The 18,029-nt window shown below is 35.8% G+C and overlaps 1 protein-coding gene across 2 annotated transcripts; it reads left to right on the top strand.

Moving 5' to 3' along the window:
• The first annotated feature begins 77 nt into the window (after positions 1-77).
• LOC149777144 (14-3-3 protein epsilon-like) lies at positions 78-17,456 on the top strand. Of its 2 annotated transcripts, none has more exons than XM_089941836.1 (5): positions 78-253; positions 5,800-6,008; positions 9,433-9,539; positions 12,523-12,866; positions 15,007-17,456. In XM_089941836.1, the coding sequence occupies exons 1-5, from the start codon at positions 190-192 to the stop codon at positions 15,054-15,056; spliced, it is 774 nt and encodes a 257-aa protein (XP_089797962.1). In that variant the 5' UTR covers positions 78-189; the 3' UTR covers positions 15,057-17,456. The 2 variants fall into 2 exon arrangements, with proteins under 2 accessions (XP_089797962.1, XP_089797961.1); XM_089941835.1 differs by having other exon boundaries at positions 12,523-12,881.
• Positions 17,457-18,029: the final 573 nt, after the last annotated feature.

Genomic DNA, 18,029 nt, shown 5'->3' with positions numbered 1-18,029 from the left:
GGACTAGTTCTTCATCGTAGACACATTCACCTGTAAACTTGAATGGACCTGTCTTACGACGCGTATGAATATGAATATAGTAGTAGCACTACTTTTGTAAGCACTGGCGGGTACAGCCATTACGGTTCGATAGATACTTTTAGTGTCTCAGTATCCACTTCTTTCGGTCAGTTTTGGAAGCCATCGGCTATGGCAGATAGAGAAGATCAAGTGTATATGGCCAAGTTGGCCGAACAGGCAGAAAGATATGACGGTAAAGTTGGTTACTTTTGTGATATTCCAATTTATTTGTCCTAAGTGGGATTGGCCCCATTACAAATGTGCATTCCATTGGCGACCTGTCAAGATAACCTGTCAGATTTTACTCTCCCGCTGTATGTGTAAAAATGTCGTACTTTTATTGTCTCAGATTTCGCTGGCTTAAAATTATTAAGGTGCTTGTTATCTATTCTTTCAGTTGTTTAACCATCGATGCATTTTCGCTGTGTTGTATGCAATTGTGTCCATGGTTATGCTGTGGCCGCCATTTTAGATAATGACTCACTGTCTGCCGGCGAAATCTTCACGCCCTTTTTAGAAGCGTCAATTTGTAGGCCTAGTACTTATTCCGCCATGTGCAAACGATTACAGTGCAAATGCACTCGGGTGAACACTGGTATTACATTGGATTTATTACCTTGTTTACGAGTATGAAAATGAATTCCGGAAGTAGACACCTGCTTGTAGTATTGGACCTAATCCAACATTGCTCGAAACGAATTTGTTTTAAATTTCAGAATAAACCAGTATGATGGTAATGTGATGTCATGAAAGCTGTGGGTCGGTGTTTACAGCTGTGTATTTTGTATATTTTGATTAATCTACTTTTTGGCCAAATCCTGGTTTCCTCTAATCATAGAACAACTATTAATATTCAATTTAATTTGAATAAATGTGCCTATTTGACCTCATTGATATGCACTTTCGCTAAAGTCCTGTCATAATGGCAATGTTGCTTTAAAAATAGTCTGCCATGCCATTATTAAGTGACCTATATCTAGCCCTGTTAGACTTGGTCCTACAAGTAAGATGCAGCACCTGATAATTTGTTTCAGTAGGTCGCCATCTTCCTACCTCAATAATGGTGCTGTGTAGCAATGTTTCATGGTCTACTGACCTCGGAACAAAAAGTAAAATATTCAGGAATATGAGACTTGGCAGCCAAATATAGACACTTTTCTACAAATTAAAGTTGTATTGCTTTCACTGGACTTGACTTATTCTGGTGTTTTTTTTCTTCTGTTCTATTAAATTCAGATTCTCTCACAAGTAAATGGACATGTTTTCAAGTAAAATGAATCAAAATGTCACTTGACTGGAATGCATTGGAAGCTGGGAGTGCCAAAATCAGATTAAGTGGACATCCGTTTTTTAACAAAAATGAAAAAAATATAGTGTTGCTGAAGAAAATATTTTGATAGCTTCATTGCATTCCAGACAATTTATATGGCTCCAGCTATTTGATAAACTGATGCCAACATTTCAATTTGAGCTATAATACCACACTGGCTAAGCGAGGGAGCATCTAAACGACTACGGTCACTAGACATCTAAAAAATCAAAGGGGAGGCCATTTACTCTTTCCTAACTGAAGGTTGTAAAGTTGCCCACTTTCCTTGGTGGTGTGGCCCCTGATAGTGGGACAAATGCAGCACTGAATATCGGACATTTTGTCGAATTTGTTCTGGACTTGCTTAGAATTGTGCCTTTTCAGATTACAAAATCCTACAATGGCAGTCAATGCTATTAAGTGTGCAAGTGAAACTGCAGTACTTTGTTGCAGCAAAGGTTGATGGACACTTGGTGAATTTTTTTTACACGAGGGCAACCCAGAAAGATCTAAAGGAGTGCATTTGAAGGGACACAAGGACCTCATGGTGGGTGGATTTGACATGGACAATACAGACCTGCCAATTCTTATGATTTTCCCAGAAATTTTCTGAAAATTACCCTTTAAATGTGGACTTAAGGCACACTAGTAAAAACTACAGAATAATGATCATTGCTGGAAAATTTGTTTATCCATGTTTGATTTGGATCCGGGTGTACGAGACTGAGGACGAAAAGGGCAAAGTAAGAGTGCTCTTCTTTCATTACCAGAATTAACAATAGATTCCACTGGAGAAACTATTTTTATTTGCTTGATAATGCGTTGAATAAACAAGTTTAACAGAACTATATGTGATTTTCAGCTGATTATGCATCAGTAATGACTGGAATTCATAAAGGAGTTGCATTCTGCATTTTGAAAAATGTCTCCATCATTGTACATGTCAGGTAGTCCCAGTCATATGATGCACCTTGCTTCAGGAAAGGCTGCTAATAAAGTATCAAGTTGGCATTCTACTTGACAATGTACTTCATGCAGACAGAGTTGATGTGCAATGGCACCTTATTTCCCAGCTAAATGATCCAATAACTGGAAGATATACATTTCCTCCTCTTTGTCAGTTTATGTAAGGAATATTGGTTCTTGACCATTTAATGCTGACAGTGAGAGATTGTTCAGCATTAACAGAAACAGAACTGAATTCAGATCCAGGCTTTGTAACCCAGCACTTGGTTCTCTACTGGTGTGCAAAACATTCATAATCTCAGCTGGTACAAAGTGTTTTGGTATGCAGTATGAGACACTATTGCTTTTTAAAGCTCAGTGCTATATATGAAAATTTGAAGCAGTTATTGATGTTAAAATACCAGAAGGGGTAAATAAATAATTTTGTACATGTGCTCATTGAATTTTATTTTGTTATTTGTGGATTACTTTTTTTTTTTCTGCTCAGATTACTCTTTTTGTCCACTTAGATTACACTTTTTCCTCACCAGTGGTTGGCATGTATAAGCTGCAGACATTGTAACGATATGTCTGAAAAATTGTTAACGCTATGTTAAAAATCAAAATCACACTATCTTGATACAACACTTGGTCCGAACCATAAAAATGTTTATTTAGGAATGAAGATTGCAGGTTAAACCAATCCAATATATATATATGCCTCTTAAATCTATAATAAAATTTCCTGTTTCTTATTTGAGAAATTGTAGTTTCACACCTAACGCATCTTTATGGAATATGCAGCAGTTGCGAGTTTGAAAATGCCACAATTTTGTCTGAAACTAAGACGTTTGCTTACTTTGCAAAATGTTTTAGACTAATAACAGTTACATAGACAAAAATGACTGATGTGCTAGAAATTATGAAGTGTAGAGCATGCATAATGTTATGACGGTGCGAGTCTGCTTTTATGCAGCCCAGGGACAAGGAAGTGGTTGTTATGGTGTTTAACACCATATTTCAACACAAGATAGGCTTTACATGGTGGCCAGTATAAATGGTGGAAGAAAACCCGAGAAAGAACCACCGACCCATAAGAAGCTACTGGCAGGGAAGTGGTATAAAGTTTTCCTTCGAAATATGCACAAGATGAAATGATTGTAGAATGCTGGACAGTGCAATATTGAAAATGCACCATTTTGTTGATAGTAAATACAGATCTTACGAATTTTAAAAAGTACATGGATGGAGACTACTATAAATATCTACCATTATGAGGTATCATAAGAAGTCTTGGTGAAATCCCATGTTCATTTAGCCATCCCTTTTGGAGGCAAAAAGATATTTTCAAGACGAATAATGCAATATTGACATTTTCCAAAGAACAACTTTCAGACTACATTTAAGGCAAGTATTGAAAATGACGTTTTAAGTATGGCCACATAATGGTTGTCAGACGAGAACCATTTCAATTCAGGGTCACCAGAGCAATATAAGAAGTCTTTTGTGATACCCCATGCTGACCTGAGCATTAATTCAGATATAGTAACAAGATTTTCAATAGTCCCTGGGTGGCAGCCATATTGAAGATTATATCAGGGACCCTTTCCGTCATAAGACCATCCGGTTGGTCATCATAAGAAGTCTTCTGGTGAAAAATCCACCACAATATGCAAGGTTTTTGACATGGCTATCATATTCATATTGGCACCATTTTATTTAGGACCAACTAAACATTCTATGGCATCTTTGACTGAAAACCCCATGTTGATATGTTTATCCATTCAGGAGCAGCAGCAACTAGATTTTCAAGAATCTTGGCTCTTTTTATTTTATAACTATAGGGGACAATTTTCAGGGATCTTGTTAGGTTTTGTTTTATGGTACTGCCTGGGAGCGCTTTCAGAAATGCCAGTTAATTCAAGACAAGATCATTATTTCCTTTTAAATGCGGTGTGTTGAAGCCATCTCCAATATTCCAGTGATATTTTTAAATTGTCTGCTGTGGACATACTGTCAGATTGAAAACCCATTCAGGGTGTTAGTGACCACACAATTTTCATGATGGCTGATGTGGCAGCTATATTGGATATACAGTTGGAACCAATTTCATGTCTACTTTCCTGTTTTATTTTCAAATACTCTGAATAAGAGTGCACTTGCTTACAGATCGTAGTGTAAAATACCCAGTTCATTAAATTTGCATATCTAGTAGGCGCTTTCATCCCTCATCTGCATTGATGACTGACTCTTTCCAGTCATCTGAAAAGTTTCAAGTACTGATTCTGAATTATTTTAGTGTATCAGCTTTGTCATAAATCAGAAGAGATGGTGAGATAGCCCACCTGTCGTCTACTAGTGTATTATTACTGCTTCAAAACTACTTGATGGATATGCCATGCACATTCATCATGAGGACTAATTGGTCCTAAGTGAAAATGCTGCTTAGACTTCCATATGACCACCATAGCAGCTATCATCATGTCATCACTTTTCCTTCTGAATGGATGGTCAACTCACTTAATATCACCAAGACTTTTTGTCTCTTTGATCCTAAATGAAAATAGTGTGGTCTGACGTTCATCATTGGAGAGCTTGTTATTGCTTTTCAACTGCTTAAAACAAGATCACTGCCCTACATGTAGCTTTGGAGTCCGGTTCTGGTGACCTTCGAATTGGCTAATAAAATTAATGCTTTCAGAAAATTTGATTGTTGATCAGATTCTTTGGCACAAATTGATGGTCTTCATCCATACTAAGTTGGGGGATGAACTGAAGTCCGGTATAGCAGTGATGCTGAAAATCTCATTACTTGGGGTTTAGCTTGAAGGCTTTTTATCGTGTCTGGTTTATCTTGGATGAAAAATTTCTTATTTGATGGCCACTATAGCAGCCATCTTGATAATCTTACTATCATTACTCTTGATTGGATGGTTATTTTCAATATTTGTTAGCAATGAAAATGGTGCTGATCTTGCATCTGAGATGGTTGACACATTGGCCGATATGAAAATCTTTTTGCTCACGAATATCAATGGTGGTTGCAGTTAAATGGAAATGATTTGGTCTTGAATCCATGGGAAATCTATTCCTTCAAGGGACTCGTAGCTATGAATAATTAATTGCACGGTGCAAGTTCCTTTGTAGTTTTTTTGGGTTGGGGTATTGCAACTTCTTTTTTTAGAGAAGCTCCACATGATGATCACTTTAGCATTGGTAGGCTTGTCCACACAATAGAATAAACCTTCTCGACGTCTTTCATGTGTCTTCTGCAGAAGACTAGAAATGGGATTCTCTTTTTTTAATGTTCAGAACAAGATATCATTAAATAAGACCAGCATATAAAAAAATAGAACAGGGCACTGATTGCTTCATACAAAATTTGTGCTGCTGTCTTCAAGAACATTTATCAAAATTAATTTAATGTGGCATATTTTTTGTATTCCTGTCCATCTTTCCTCATGCTTATGGCCTATCTGTTTCAGAAATGGTTGAATATATGAAGAAAGTGGCCAGCATGGACCAGGAGTTAACTGTGGAGGAGCGTAACCTGTTATCCGTAGCATACAAGAATGTTATTGGTGCCAGAAGGGCCTCCTGGAGAATTCTCAGCAGTGTAGAACAGAAGGAAGAAAATAAAGATGACAAGACTCACCATGACAAGGTTACGCACATGAAATCCTACAGGGAAACGGTACATGTTATTGAATGAAGTATATGCTATGGCTTTCATTTGTGGGGAATATCTAGTATTTTTGTATTGGTTTAAAAATTGTGACTTGTTGAGAAATATCCTTTAATAAAAGTTGTAGATCAGATGGAGTAGAGATGTTTGGGCCCATAAAGTGTGTTTATGGTTCATGATAAATGTTTGCAACTTGGAGAGCACTGCAGTGACTGACTACATTTCATTCCATTTATCAGCTTTAACCCCCATGTTTAGTGCAAATTCGAGCACTGTTGCTTGAAGAGATCATAGTTTGTACATTGTATCGTTCTTGAATGTGAAGGAATAATGTATCATGGGGACATCTAACAATTCTGACTAAACAAGCCTCTGCAGTGGAGCCCCACTTTGGAACTTTTGGACCAAAATCCACACAGCATATAACAATTAATAACTTCAGAATTGCCAGATATGTAATTTTCATGGGTCTGATTATCAGCTTATGGGATACTGACTTCTTAGTTGCCCTTTTGAAAATCATTAGTGCCAACCTATAGACTTGACACAATTAATCCTTTTATTTTCTTCTTGTTGTAGAGTATTATCTAAACATTTAGTACTCAGTTTTGGGGTGCAAGAACGCGTGCAGTTGGAACTGATATCACTTTTCCATTCACTTGAAGATATATCAGACACGATTTTTCTCCGTTTTAAAGCGGAATTCCGCTTTTCTCCTGACTTGAATCCAATTTTTCTTGATATGGTCCCCTTTTTATTATTATCATATCCGATTCGGTTTTTTAACAATGGTCTGTTTGTTCCCATTCCGTAACGACCCTTGTAACGTATTCATTCCATATATTAGTTAGCCCACGACTCGTAAAGAGTATTCTGGTTGGTCAAAAGTTTAAATTCATCCATTGCATCTTCGTGTAATGGAAACTGATGGCAATGGAAAGAAGCCTGTTTGCAAAAAGTGGCATCCCGAGTTGTTGAGAGAGACCATGACACAAGAAGTTTGGATAAAGGTTTTTAAAAACGTAAGGAAATGGGAATGGCTTGAGCGAAATGTCGATAGTTGGTTAGTTTATAAGAAAACTGAATGCTATAGGACTGGCATTTCGTGACCTCTGCTCTACGTTAATCACGGAAGAGTTAGAAACGGCACCTACAAAAGAAGCTGTTTACAGAAAAATTTAAGCTCAGAAGGCATCTGGAAAAAGTGCATTTAATTACTATAAGAAAGATTTCTTGCATGAGGGAACAGATGTAACTCTGTCAGAATATGTGCACTGCCTGTCGCCAATACAAGCACCAGCTTGAAAGAAAAAAGGCTCTCCTTGAGAAGGAAGAGAAATGATTGCACATTGAGCCCAATAAGTCGGTCTAAAAGGAAGGCTAAGCAAATCTTTACCATGGGCATAGATGGTAGCAGTTGTAAGAGTAGATTTCAATGAAGTTGGCTTTCAGAATGGTGTAGCCCCAATGTTTGAAAAGTGACCATGACATTTTTATGCAGTGAAAAAAGAAAGTGAGAAGGGATAAGGTAGAGGAAATCAGGGCACTTGAAAAATAGCTCAAGAAAAACTTGTAGCGCTTAAAAGTCCTTTCAAGAAATGTATTAGGTTGTAGAAATGGATAATGTGTATATTGTGCAGATTTTTACATTTCTTTAATGGATCATTTGCTGGACAGTGTGCAAGATGACATTTTAGTGGAAATTTCATAGGATTTGTCCACTTTTTTGTTTAAATTAATTTTCATTTAATCTTTATTTTTATTATTTAGAAACAAACTCGAAGCCATAATTTATCAAAAAATTTTAATAAATGTTTTCATCTGGAACCTCAAAATTTTGCTTAAGCCATGGAGAGAAAAATCAAATCATTCTTGAATTCTAAAATTTAATTTCATTTCTAACCCTGAATTTTGGTCCACATTTTTTAAAATTTATTCCTTGTATCCTATAACTGTCGCAACATAATGTCATCTGGTACAATGTCCAAGTTTTAATTCTCACTGTCTGATTAAGTTCTGAAAGCCTGAATCATCTAGTAAATCGTAGTGGTCTAGTCATTGTAATAAATATCATCAAACTCCTTTTCCTTGGCTTCACTGTCTTATTTGGATGCTTGATCATACACTTTATGTTGTCCGTTATTGGTTGCAAATGAACACCTGTCAGCTGTGTGGAAAGATCAAACAACCTTGTTACATGTCTCTGTACCACACTCATGGCTCAGTCGAAGGGTTGTCAAATGTGAAAACAATTTGATGGATTAAGGTCGAACAATTACTGGAAGAGACAGACCTCTACTTGGCACTGAACATGTGCATGCACTCGCAGCTAGATCGAAAGGATTTTGTCAGCTTGAATATAATTAGTGCTGTCATTACAAGCCAGGGCTTGTGATGCCACATTCACTGGCAGAAAACTTGTATATGGTAAACAAATACCTGATGGCTCATTTTATTACCCAGATTATTATCCGTGTGAGAGTACATGGATACCTTGTCGGCATATCATGGACATAACAAACCTGCCAACTCTTATGATTTTGCCATAAGTCTTATGAAATTACCCTTAAAATATGAACTTGTGGCCTACTAGCAAAAATTATGAAAAAATTATTGCTGCCCAAAAATATGAATAATTGGTTCATCCGTGTTTTATTTGGATCTGGGTTTCATCTTAGAATTAATGAAATTAGTCAGGGAACCAGACTATACAGCAGCACCAGTGTCTGCATGATCATACTGTTGATTATAGAATTATTTTAATGACTTCCAGAAAGTGTTGCATGTTTAAGACGAAAGGGAAAATAAGCTTCTAGAAAAGTGTTAATAATCAACACAGAAGAATAAAAAGGAGTATTCAAATTCTTGTGAATAAAAGCTGGAAAGGACACAGTTATATTTATTGAACATCGTGTGCCATTTTGAGGATGTCTCGTAGTATATGATTACCGTTTTCATGTGAAATGGAAAAGAATTTCCAAGAATTACGTTAAGTTGGTTTGGAACTACAATTTGTGCAACTGTACTAGTGGTAAATAAAGTCTATGCGTACTTTACAAACTTTTTCAGTTGAACATATCTTTATCGTTAATGCGTCAAACTTATAATTACATTTTCAATCTATACAATAGCAGTTATTGATATTTTGCTACACCTTACTAAAAACTGGTTAATCTTACAGAAAAAAATCAACTACCTTACTGAGATGGACTCGTCAGGGTTGGCAGGTCTGATATAAGAGAAAATGGTCTCCTTTTTTGGGGTTGGCTGTGGGTCTCAGTGAAGCTCGTCTAATAACCTTTGCCCTGTTTGATGGAATAGCTTTGAACTGAGTGAATGTATGGTTGAACAAAGGACTGAATGTTTCATTCGAGTCACTTATAGCAAATTTGTAACCTGATCTAGCTTCAGTATCTAAGTATTTTCTTTTCAGGTTGAAAATGAACTGAAGAACATTTGTAATGAAGTATTGGAAGTTCTAGACAAGCACTTGATACCATCTGCAACTTCTGGAGAATCAAAGGTCTTTTATTATAAAATGTGAGTACATGTATATGCAAAAAAAGATGACTTGATAGTGGTAATAAGTTGGTGCTGCACATTTGTAGACCATTCGTGTTAGAAGTTAGGCCATATACAGATCAGCACTTGCGATCAATTTTATTGAGCCAGATACTAAAATTAAGTAAAATCCAATGTGTAGAATCATAGAACTAATTTAGCACGTTGTATGAGCTCTTGGACCACAACAATGATATATGAGGGGATGGATTTTACTTTGTGTCATAAAAGTAGTGTACCACTGTCAGACCTCCTGGAGAATTTACCAGAACAGTAGACAGACTTGAAACATATCCTAGGACACACATGCCCATGTTTTATGTTTGAATGATGGTACAAATAGAAAAGACCAATAACATGGGAAGAATGTATCCCTTTATGCACGAGACAAAATGGTGTGCTCATAATGGATCAAGAAAGGGGTGTAATTTTATGGCGATATTTGTTATTGTGGAAATGGTTACAAGACAGGCACATATATCATTTTTTCTATTATTTTTACTGCCTCCCACACCCATCCATAGGGATGTATATGGGACCCAAGACCCTCCTTGTCATCTTTTAGTCCTTTGTTTGGCTAGAAACTCATCTTCCTCCTGAACATCATGCAACAATAGCCCTCCAGTTCTGGTTTTCATCTGATCTTCTCTTCCTGAAATTGGTTCAATCCCCAGCTGAGTCATACCAAAGACTTATAATAATGATACTAACAGCTGCCTTGCTTGGCGCTCAGCATTAAGAGGTTAGTGTGCCTGGTCAGCCTGGTGTCGGGATAATGAGACTGGGTGGGACATCATGCTGCATGTCTGCAGCATGATGCCCCAGTACTAGACATCACTATAAACTGCCACACTGCAAATGTAGTGATATGACTGAGAAATTGTTAAAGCTACATTAAACATCCAAATCACACAGACACTCTTCTTGAAATGTACATAATACAAATAACAATGCCATCAGTTGGTGTTGATGGAATTGGGTTACAAGGTTATTGCCATTTGGTATCTTCATAACCATCGATGAGTCTTTTATGGTTTTGGTTACATTGGTTATGCATTGAATACTTCTAGTAAATGTTAATTAACATGACCACTTCACATGGAAGTTGCTTGTATCCAGCACAGAATTGCAGGATTTCATTTGGTAGGTGAACTGCATATTAAATATCAGTTTGTCTTTTTAAAAATTTTCTGTTAGGTCCAGTGTTGACCCTTTTTCCCTTGCTTGCAAATTTCGAGTAAAGTTCATCCTTCTAACCAGCTTAGTTTAGAAACCATGCATCATTGTTTGACGCAATTTTGTATGAACATTGTACCATGGACTTTTGAAGTGCCTTATTTTCTTAATAAGTCTGGATAGAGTTGGAAATTTTCCTTATTCTGAAAACCAGAAACCTGATTACTCTTGTCTGAGCTCTTTGGGCATTGCTGTAGAGCGCAACATCTTAAGTATAGCTGATTAATTCATGGGAGTAGGTGTCTGCTGACTCATTGAAAATTGTTCTACCTTTTCTTTTTCATGGATTATTTCAGTAATTGAAGTTTTGTGTTGTGCTGGGAGTATTAATTTTAATTTTGTTTGGATTTTATTTGATTTGACATTCTTGGACCGACCTTTTGCTAGCAAGAACAGTGAATCTTCCTGGCACATGGGTCTGTAAAAATGTAAAATGGCAATAATACAGCATAAATTGAGTTCATAAACACACAAAAACTAATTTTATGACAAAGCGAACATTTTACGAAGGTATCGGATGATACATTTCATTTATTTTACTAAATGTATTAAAAACATGGGGTACAGTTTTTTGTGTAAAGTATTTTTGAAGTTAGACAACTTGTTTTACAAATCAGGTGTGATGATGTAGAGGCATTGGAATGCTTATTTAATTAAAATTTAGCAGATTATGCAGGCGGGAATGGGAATGATTACAATTGATCAGATGATGGCAAAGTAGTTTTCCTGAAACTTCAAAGGAAAATGATTGCCTCTGTAGCACCAATCGTTTCGGATATATACTAAGCAAATGGGGAAAAATTATATCTCCGTGTTCAAATTATTTGATATTGCTTGTTTGGTCCTATAAAGAGGGCCTTTAATGGCGCCTTCATACACATGCACTTTCATCAAAGCAAGCCAGAGATCTTTATCAAAGGAAGTCAGCAACAAACCTCATTTTTCGTATTGATTGGAACATCTTTATTGTGCTGTGAAACTTTTCCTTTTTGCAACAAAAATGTTCATGCTTACTATCACTACCAATGGCAGTGTAAAACCCAGATTTTCATTTTTATTTTTTTTTTCCCAGTAAATTCTAGTCATTGATGATGGGTCACCAAGAAAATTAACTTGTATGCCAAATTTCAATTATTTTCATTCCCCCCCCCCCCCCCCCCCCCCCAATCTAAACATCCATTTATGTCAACAAAATTGTCTCGGTCCTGAGGATGTTGAGATAAGCGGATATTAATGTATTATGAAATTGGTGACAAAATATTGATATTGGCGATTTTTTTTTTAGCAACAATTTTTTTAAAGGTAGCACCAACCCTGCTTCAACTTGCAAAATGTATTTTGTAATGTTGGCTGCCTTATCAGTTTGTGTTGAGGGTAATGTAAAGGCAGTTGCCCATTTTTTAATGGAAGATTCTTCTTGAAATATTGTACAAAAATTAATCCAAGGGATGAAGTGATACTGTGCCACTCCTGCATAGGATGCACATGCCTGAAACATGTATATCTCCTGAAGGGTATTCCTATTCAGAATGTATATGCTACTGTCCACAGAGAGCAAAACACAATTCTATGCAAATTGTTTACTTTTGTTTAAAAATGTTTATTTGCATAAAGCCTTTTGCAGTATTGTATCTTGACATTTTAGAAGTTAATTTTTAAGAAAATGCATATAGCCTGTAATGTGCTGCTTTGTGTTTAAATGCTTACGTGCATTTTATAATTTCAGGAAAGGTGACTATCATCGGTATCTAGCTGAATTTGCTACTGGTAACGACAGAAAAGAAGCTGCAGAGAACAGTTTAGTTGCCTACAAAGCTGCTAGTGATGTTGCAATGAATGAACTTCCACCCACACATCCCATCAGGTTAGGCCTTGCACTCAACTTCTCAGTATTTTACTACGAGATCCTGAATTCCCCTGACAGGGCGTGTCGGCTGGCCAAAGCTGCCTTCGATGATGCCATTGCAGAACTAGATACCCTTAGTGAAGAAAGCTATAAGGATTCAACATTGATTATGCAGCTTCTGAGAGACAATTTAACACTTTGGACCTCCGACATGAACCCCGATGGTAAGCAGCCAGATGGTAAGATGATTGTTGCTAGTAACATTTTTGAATTGGTTCATATCATTAAAAGAATATGCTATTACTTGTAACAAAATGAATAAGTCCAAGTAGCTTTCATTCAGGAAACATTACCTGTTGACTATAATCTTTTGCAGTTGCTGTACTCCAAAATGGAGTTTACAGTTGGTTCTTTGCGCTACATGAACTGCCTATTCCACCGTATATATTGTAAATTAAGAGTTCAAACAAAAATTTCCCAATTTAGTGTTGCATAAAATGGGAAGGTATTTTTACTCGAGTTGACTAATTGCTTTTAGTACACTCTGCCCTAAATGTCTTTGCATAATTTAGCTCTTATTGGTCAAATGCCAGAGGAATTTGTAGGATGGCCTATTCTCCATTATCTGATGTGTCTATTGGCACAAGTTATTGGTGCTCCATCCTAACATCTTCCTGAATTATAGTCATGAAACTTCACGTGTGCATTCATCCAAAGGTCTAGAAGGTCCAGAATGAAAATCTTGCTTCTCAGACATCCACTATGACTGCCACAGCAACCATCTTGAAATTCCTCCGAATGGAGGGTGTGATGTCTTGTAGCTCCAAATGGATATTGTGCCAATCTGACATCCAGTATAGCCACATGACAGCTACCTTGCAGATCTCATTATTGCAACTTCTGATGAGGTTTTTTATTGAAGAATTTGTTATTGTTTAGTTGGTGATAAATTGAAACTGGTGCTGATATGACATCCAGTATGTCCAGGTAATCCTGAAATGTAATGGTGCCTCTCCGATCTCAAGTATGGCAGCTATCAGGAAAATCTTGTTGCTGCTCTGAGATGGAAAGTCATATTGACCTAAAAATTTTACCAAAGTCCATGTGTTACCTAATTCATTCTGAAAATAAAACATTGTTCTGGCCACCATGGCAGTCATCTTGAAAATCTTGTCGCTACTCCTCCAGAATTGACTTGCATCAGCATATGGCTCTCGCCTAAAGACTTTTATGGATATCTAGTGGCTCTTTAATGAACATGATGATGACAGCTGACATATAATATGGCATGCTGCAATTAACATACTGCAAACCTTTTAACTAATTTCTCTGGATGGTCAAAAAAGCATGGGGTTTTGCCACAGATCTTAGGTGACAAGTTTGTACTAAGTGAAAATTTTGCTCATCTTAATTCCAGTATGGCTGCAACAGCTGCTAACTTTAATATCTTGTCACACAACAGTAGCAGAGATGGCTTCAGCATTCGGCAGTTTAAAGAAAAAAATGGTCTTGTCTCAAATTCCTGTAAAGTACTTTGGACAGTAGAGTATCAGACCAATTGAGATTATTTTTCTTCACATTTTGCAAAACACAAATTTGTTTGCAAATCTTCTGCAGTTAGACCAGAGAATAAACAAGCACTACAAGCCATTGGTTTTGTTTTCCAACACCAAAATAAGCATGGTGAGATGTAATAGTTAACTTTTCTGCCAATTGTAGTATTAATAGCAAAAGTTTGCATGGGAGATTTTGAAAGTCACAAACTTGAGTTTAGTTAGCGTTTCTCCAGTTGCTATGGTATCAGTGGTCTATGATACCAGTTGCATTTCCACATAGTAACTAGTTGTCCATTTGAAGTCACCAGACTTTGTGGACAAGTTTGTATTTGTGGTTAGGAAAACCCATTCATTTTTGGGATGCGCAAAGTTCAGTGCCACTGGCTGAAAAAGTAGTGATATTACAAATGGCTGTCTAGGTTGTAGTCCTGCCTTGGCAGAATCTCTGCATAATGATTACTTTGATCTCTGTGCACAAACTACATCAAAAAATGACATGTCAGTTCTCAAGATTTGTACATTAAGCACAGTGGTGGTGTGGTTTTTCTTATTCTTCTAAGTAATGAAAGTTGGGATCGATGCAAATGGGTTCCTTTGTTGACCAAATGATTGTCACCTGATTTTGATGATCACTAGCATGAAGTCAATTCATAATATCCGTCAGGCATAAATGTACAGTGTGAGGTGTTGCAGTAATGTGTTCTGAATGGTCTAACATGCAAGATCTGTAATGTTGCAATATGGAACCTATTCTTTGATACCTAAAGAGCTGTAACAGTTGCAGATTCATACTGTATTTATTTTTCAGATGGGGAACAAAAGGATCAACTTCAAGATGTTGAAGCTGAGGAACAATAAAGTAGACACCATTACTAGAGATAATAACATTTTTTTTATACATTGGACATGTCATCTTGGAAAACAACCAAGGTTCTGAATTACCTAGAAATTGACATTCAGCCGGATCATGGTCTGGCCTTTGAATTTTGTTTCTGCACTGACACGTAGATATGTAGCAGATTAGAGATAAAGACAGATTTTATCGATCATATGTGCTTGTTGTCAACTATCCGGTCATCACTTAGATACCTTGAATTTTTTCTTATTTTTTCCAGCTCTTTAAACAATGAATGCATTGCTTATTGTTAAAATACAGTTGTATTTTCAGCATTAAACTGTTGGTAGTGAATGATAATTTTATATGTAGCAAGATTATTGGGCAGTTACAGATCAAGTATTGACTAGATTTTGTTACAATCAAATCTCGCGTGGTTAAATTAGTTCTGTAAAAGCAAGGTAATTCATATGGGTTGGAGATGACTTCATTATTTACATTGCCATTTGTGAAAAATCAACAAAATTGTTTATTCCATAGGCTTTTAGGAAAGTTTTCAGTTTCTTTTAAGTTGTGAGGCCACAATATTCTGATTGTGTTAAATATCCCAACTTTTACAGTGAAATGTGGACCAAGCAGATAGTTGTCTTTCAGTGTAAGTAGCAGACATTTTGCTTCATTTCAGAGATCTGAAGGCTTTGTAAAGTTTAACTTTTTAACTGATGCACATTAATAGTTGATATCCAGGAGTAAAATTTTGCAGTAATTCTAAATACTCCATGATGATTCATAAAAAAGCTAAATCTTTTGTCTTAATTCGGGGAAGAAAAAGGGAACATACAAGTTGACAAAATTTTACTGCACATTTTTTAGCACATGATGCATTTTGCTTGTCCTGATATGATTATTTCTTGAATGCTGCTGATACTTAGCTGTCTTGTATAAAGGGAATTTTAAAAAATGACCTTGTCTTCCATTCTTTGGTCTTTGTGACTGTCTAGATCCAATACAAGAACAAAAATTGAAGATACAAAGCTATCAGTTTTTTCTGTTAATATTTGTTGTGGTCAAAATTGATGTGAATGAATAAATTTTCAATCCATAATTTTGTTGGGTATAAAATGACATTGAACTTAATGTTTGTACGCTTGTTAAGCCATTAATACTTGGACCTTATTTGCCCTAAACCACCACAATTACTTTTTCTGGGGTTTTTTTTGTTGTTTTTTCTTCTTCCTCTTTTAGATTATTTTTGAAGAAAATATAACTGAAATTTTTTCCTCTTGTGTACTTTTTTCACGAGTCTGGTGATGGCATGTTGTATCATTATATCTAACAATTTGTATATCAGAGTGTAAACTTCAAATTCACAAACTGTTGGAATATTTTTTAAGATTCTGAATATTTTGAAACTTGTTTCAAGTATTATTTATGTAAATCAAATAATAAATATTTAAATTGAAATAGTATAATAATTTTGATGTTTCTGTTGACCTAAATTTCTATGCTGATTAGCTGTAATTTAGGGAGACTGAAAATGAGTGTATGTAATATTCATGTAGTGTATATGAACAGAACATATTGTGGATTTACAATAAAAATCCTGCAAGTTCTCTTTAAAAATCTGGTCTTTATTAAATTGGTTAAACAGTATTGAGATGCCTGGTCGCATTTTTTTTAATTCTTTGATAAAATGCCCAGTTGGGTAAAAGACCTGCAGAAATCCAAACTGTTCTTGATACATTTGCTCGTGCAAATTTAGATTGGCCAAAATGTTATTTCCCTTGCATATCGAGATCTTGACACCTGTATTAATTGTCCACATATATCCTTTCATTGCAGTATGTTTGATTGGATGCAGTAAATAAATATTTCGTTATCCTTAGTATTACAAGCTTTTAGAAGTGTTAATTGTAAGTTCTGAAATTTTGGTCCTTGTTAATGACATATCCATGTGCCAAGATACAACTGCACATAATTTTTGAATGTTGATTTCTCAATTGGTTATAATTTGTATGAATTAATTTATATTTATCACTATTTTTTTCCCCATATATTGGAATGGTTCCAGTCTTTTAGCTAGCAGCTCTTGATCAGAATGTTTAACTATTGTCTTTGTTCTATGCCTGTGATTGTTGTTTCTTACCAGATTCAAACTTGAAACGTGCTACTTATATGACAGTTTCTTCACAGAAGTATTTAGTGCTTGTCATAACAGTAGAATGTTCATGCACTCTAGCCAGACTGACCTAGTTACCTGTAGATGGTTGACATGTGTTTATCTAGATTCTTGAATGAAGCATGTCCCCAAAAATTGTTTAATCCTGGCATCATTCTTTAATGTTCAGTATTTCATGGTCTATTACAATCTAGAACAGTTTTTCTGGCTCAGAGTGCACTGTGAATAAACTTGTTTTAACAAGCTTTCTTGTATTGTTTTTGCTCATTATTTTGGTTAGACCCTAGGAGAATAGGTTAAGGCCTAGAGAAGTCGTATTGTTTCCGTGCATTTGGGATCTGACTGCAATTGATGAACTGCCACCATCTACCGTAACAAATATTGGTGGTATTTTGGACTAGGCTTGCAAAAAATCCAGTGGACCACTGATTGTGCAAATAAATGGCCATATCTGCTCAGCTTAAAACTTTTCAGCTTTGAGCATATATTTTAACTTGAATTTTTCCTGTATTTCTGTAAAATATAAAAACATTGACATCATTTTTGAAAAGGTCATTTGAAATTTTCTTCAATCGTAAGCAAATATTTCATTGGTCTAGTGGGTGAATATTTTCATTAGCATGTAGTCGAGTTGAGATGTATGAAAGTAAGATCTTAAAACAGTTTGTAAATATGAGGCTTTGTGGTTTAACATTGGAGCTTTCTTTACACCATAACCCAGTGTTTTGACGTAGTCCAGATTTTTTAATGTTTTTTTAGATAGTAATATTTAATTTTAAATGCTCATTTAGGAAACTGCTATGCTTCCAAGTAAACT

The sequence above is a fragment of the Sinohyriopsis cumingii genome, chromosome 18 (assembly GCF_028554795.1).
Source record: "Sinohyriopsis cumingii isolate HCF-2022 chromosome 18, ASM2855479v2, whole genome shotgun sequence".
NCBI lineage: Eukaryota > Metazoa > Mollusca > Bivalvia > Unionida > Unionidae > Sinohyriopsis > Sinohyriopsis cumingii.
The sequence above is the reverse complement of the archived record's forward strand: the minus strand, read 5'-3'. Positions and strand labels throughout refer to the sequence as shown.

Coding starts and splice junctions, on each gene's coding strand:
- LOC149777144 (XM_089941835.1), top strand. CDS start 190: ATGGCAGATAGAGAAGATCAAGTGTATATGGCCAAGTTGGCCGAACAG. Junction 6,009..9,432: donor TGAAATCCTACAGGGAAACG/GTACATGTTATT, acceptor TTTTCTTTTCAG/GTTGAAAATGAACTGAAGAA. Junction 9,540..12,522: donor AAGGTCTTTTATTATAAAAT/GTGAGTACATGT, acceptor TTATAATTTCAG/GAAAGGTGACTATCATCGGT.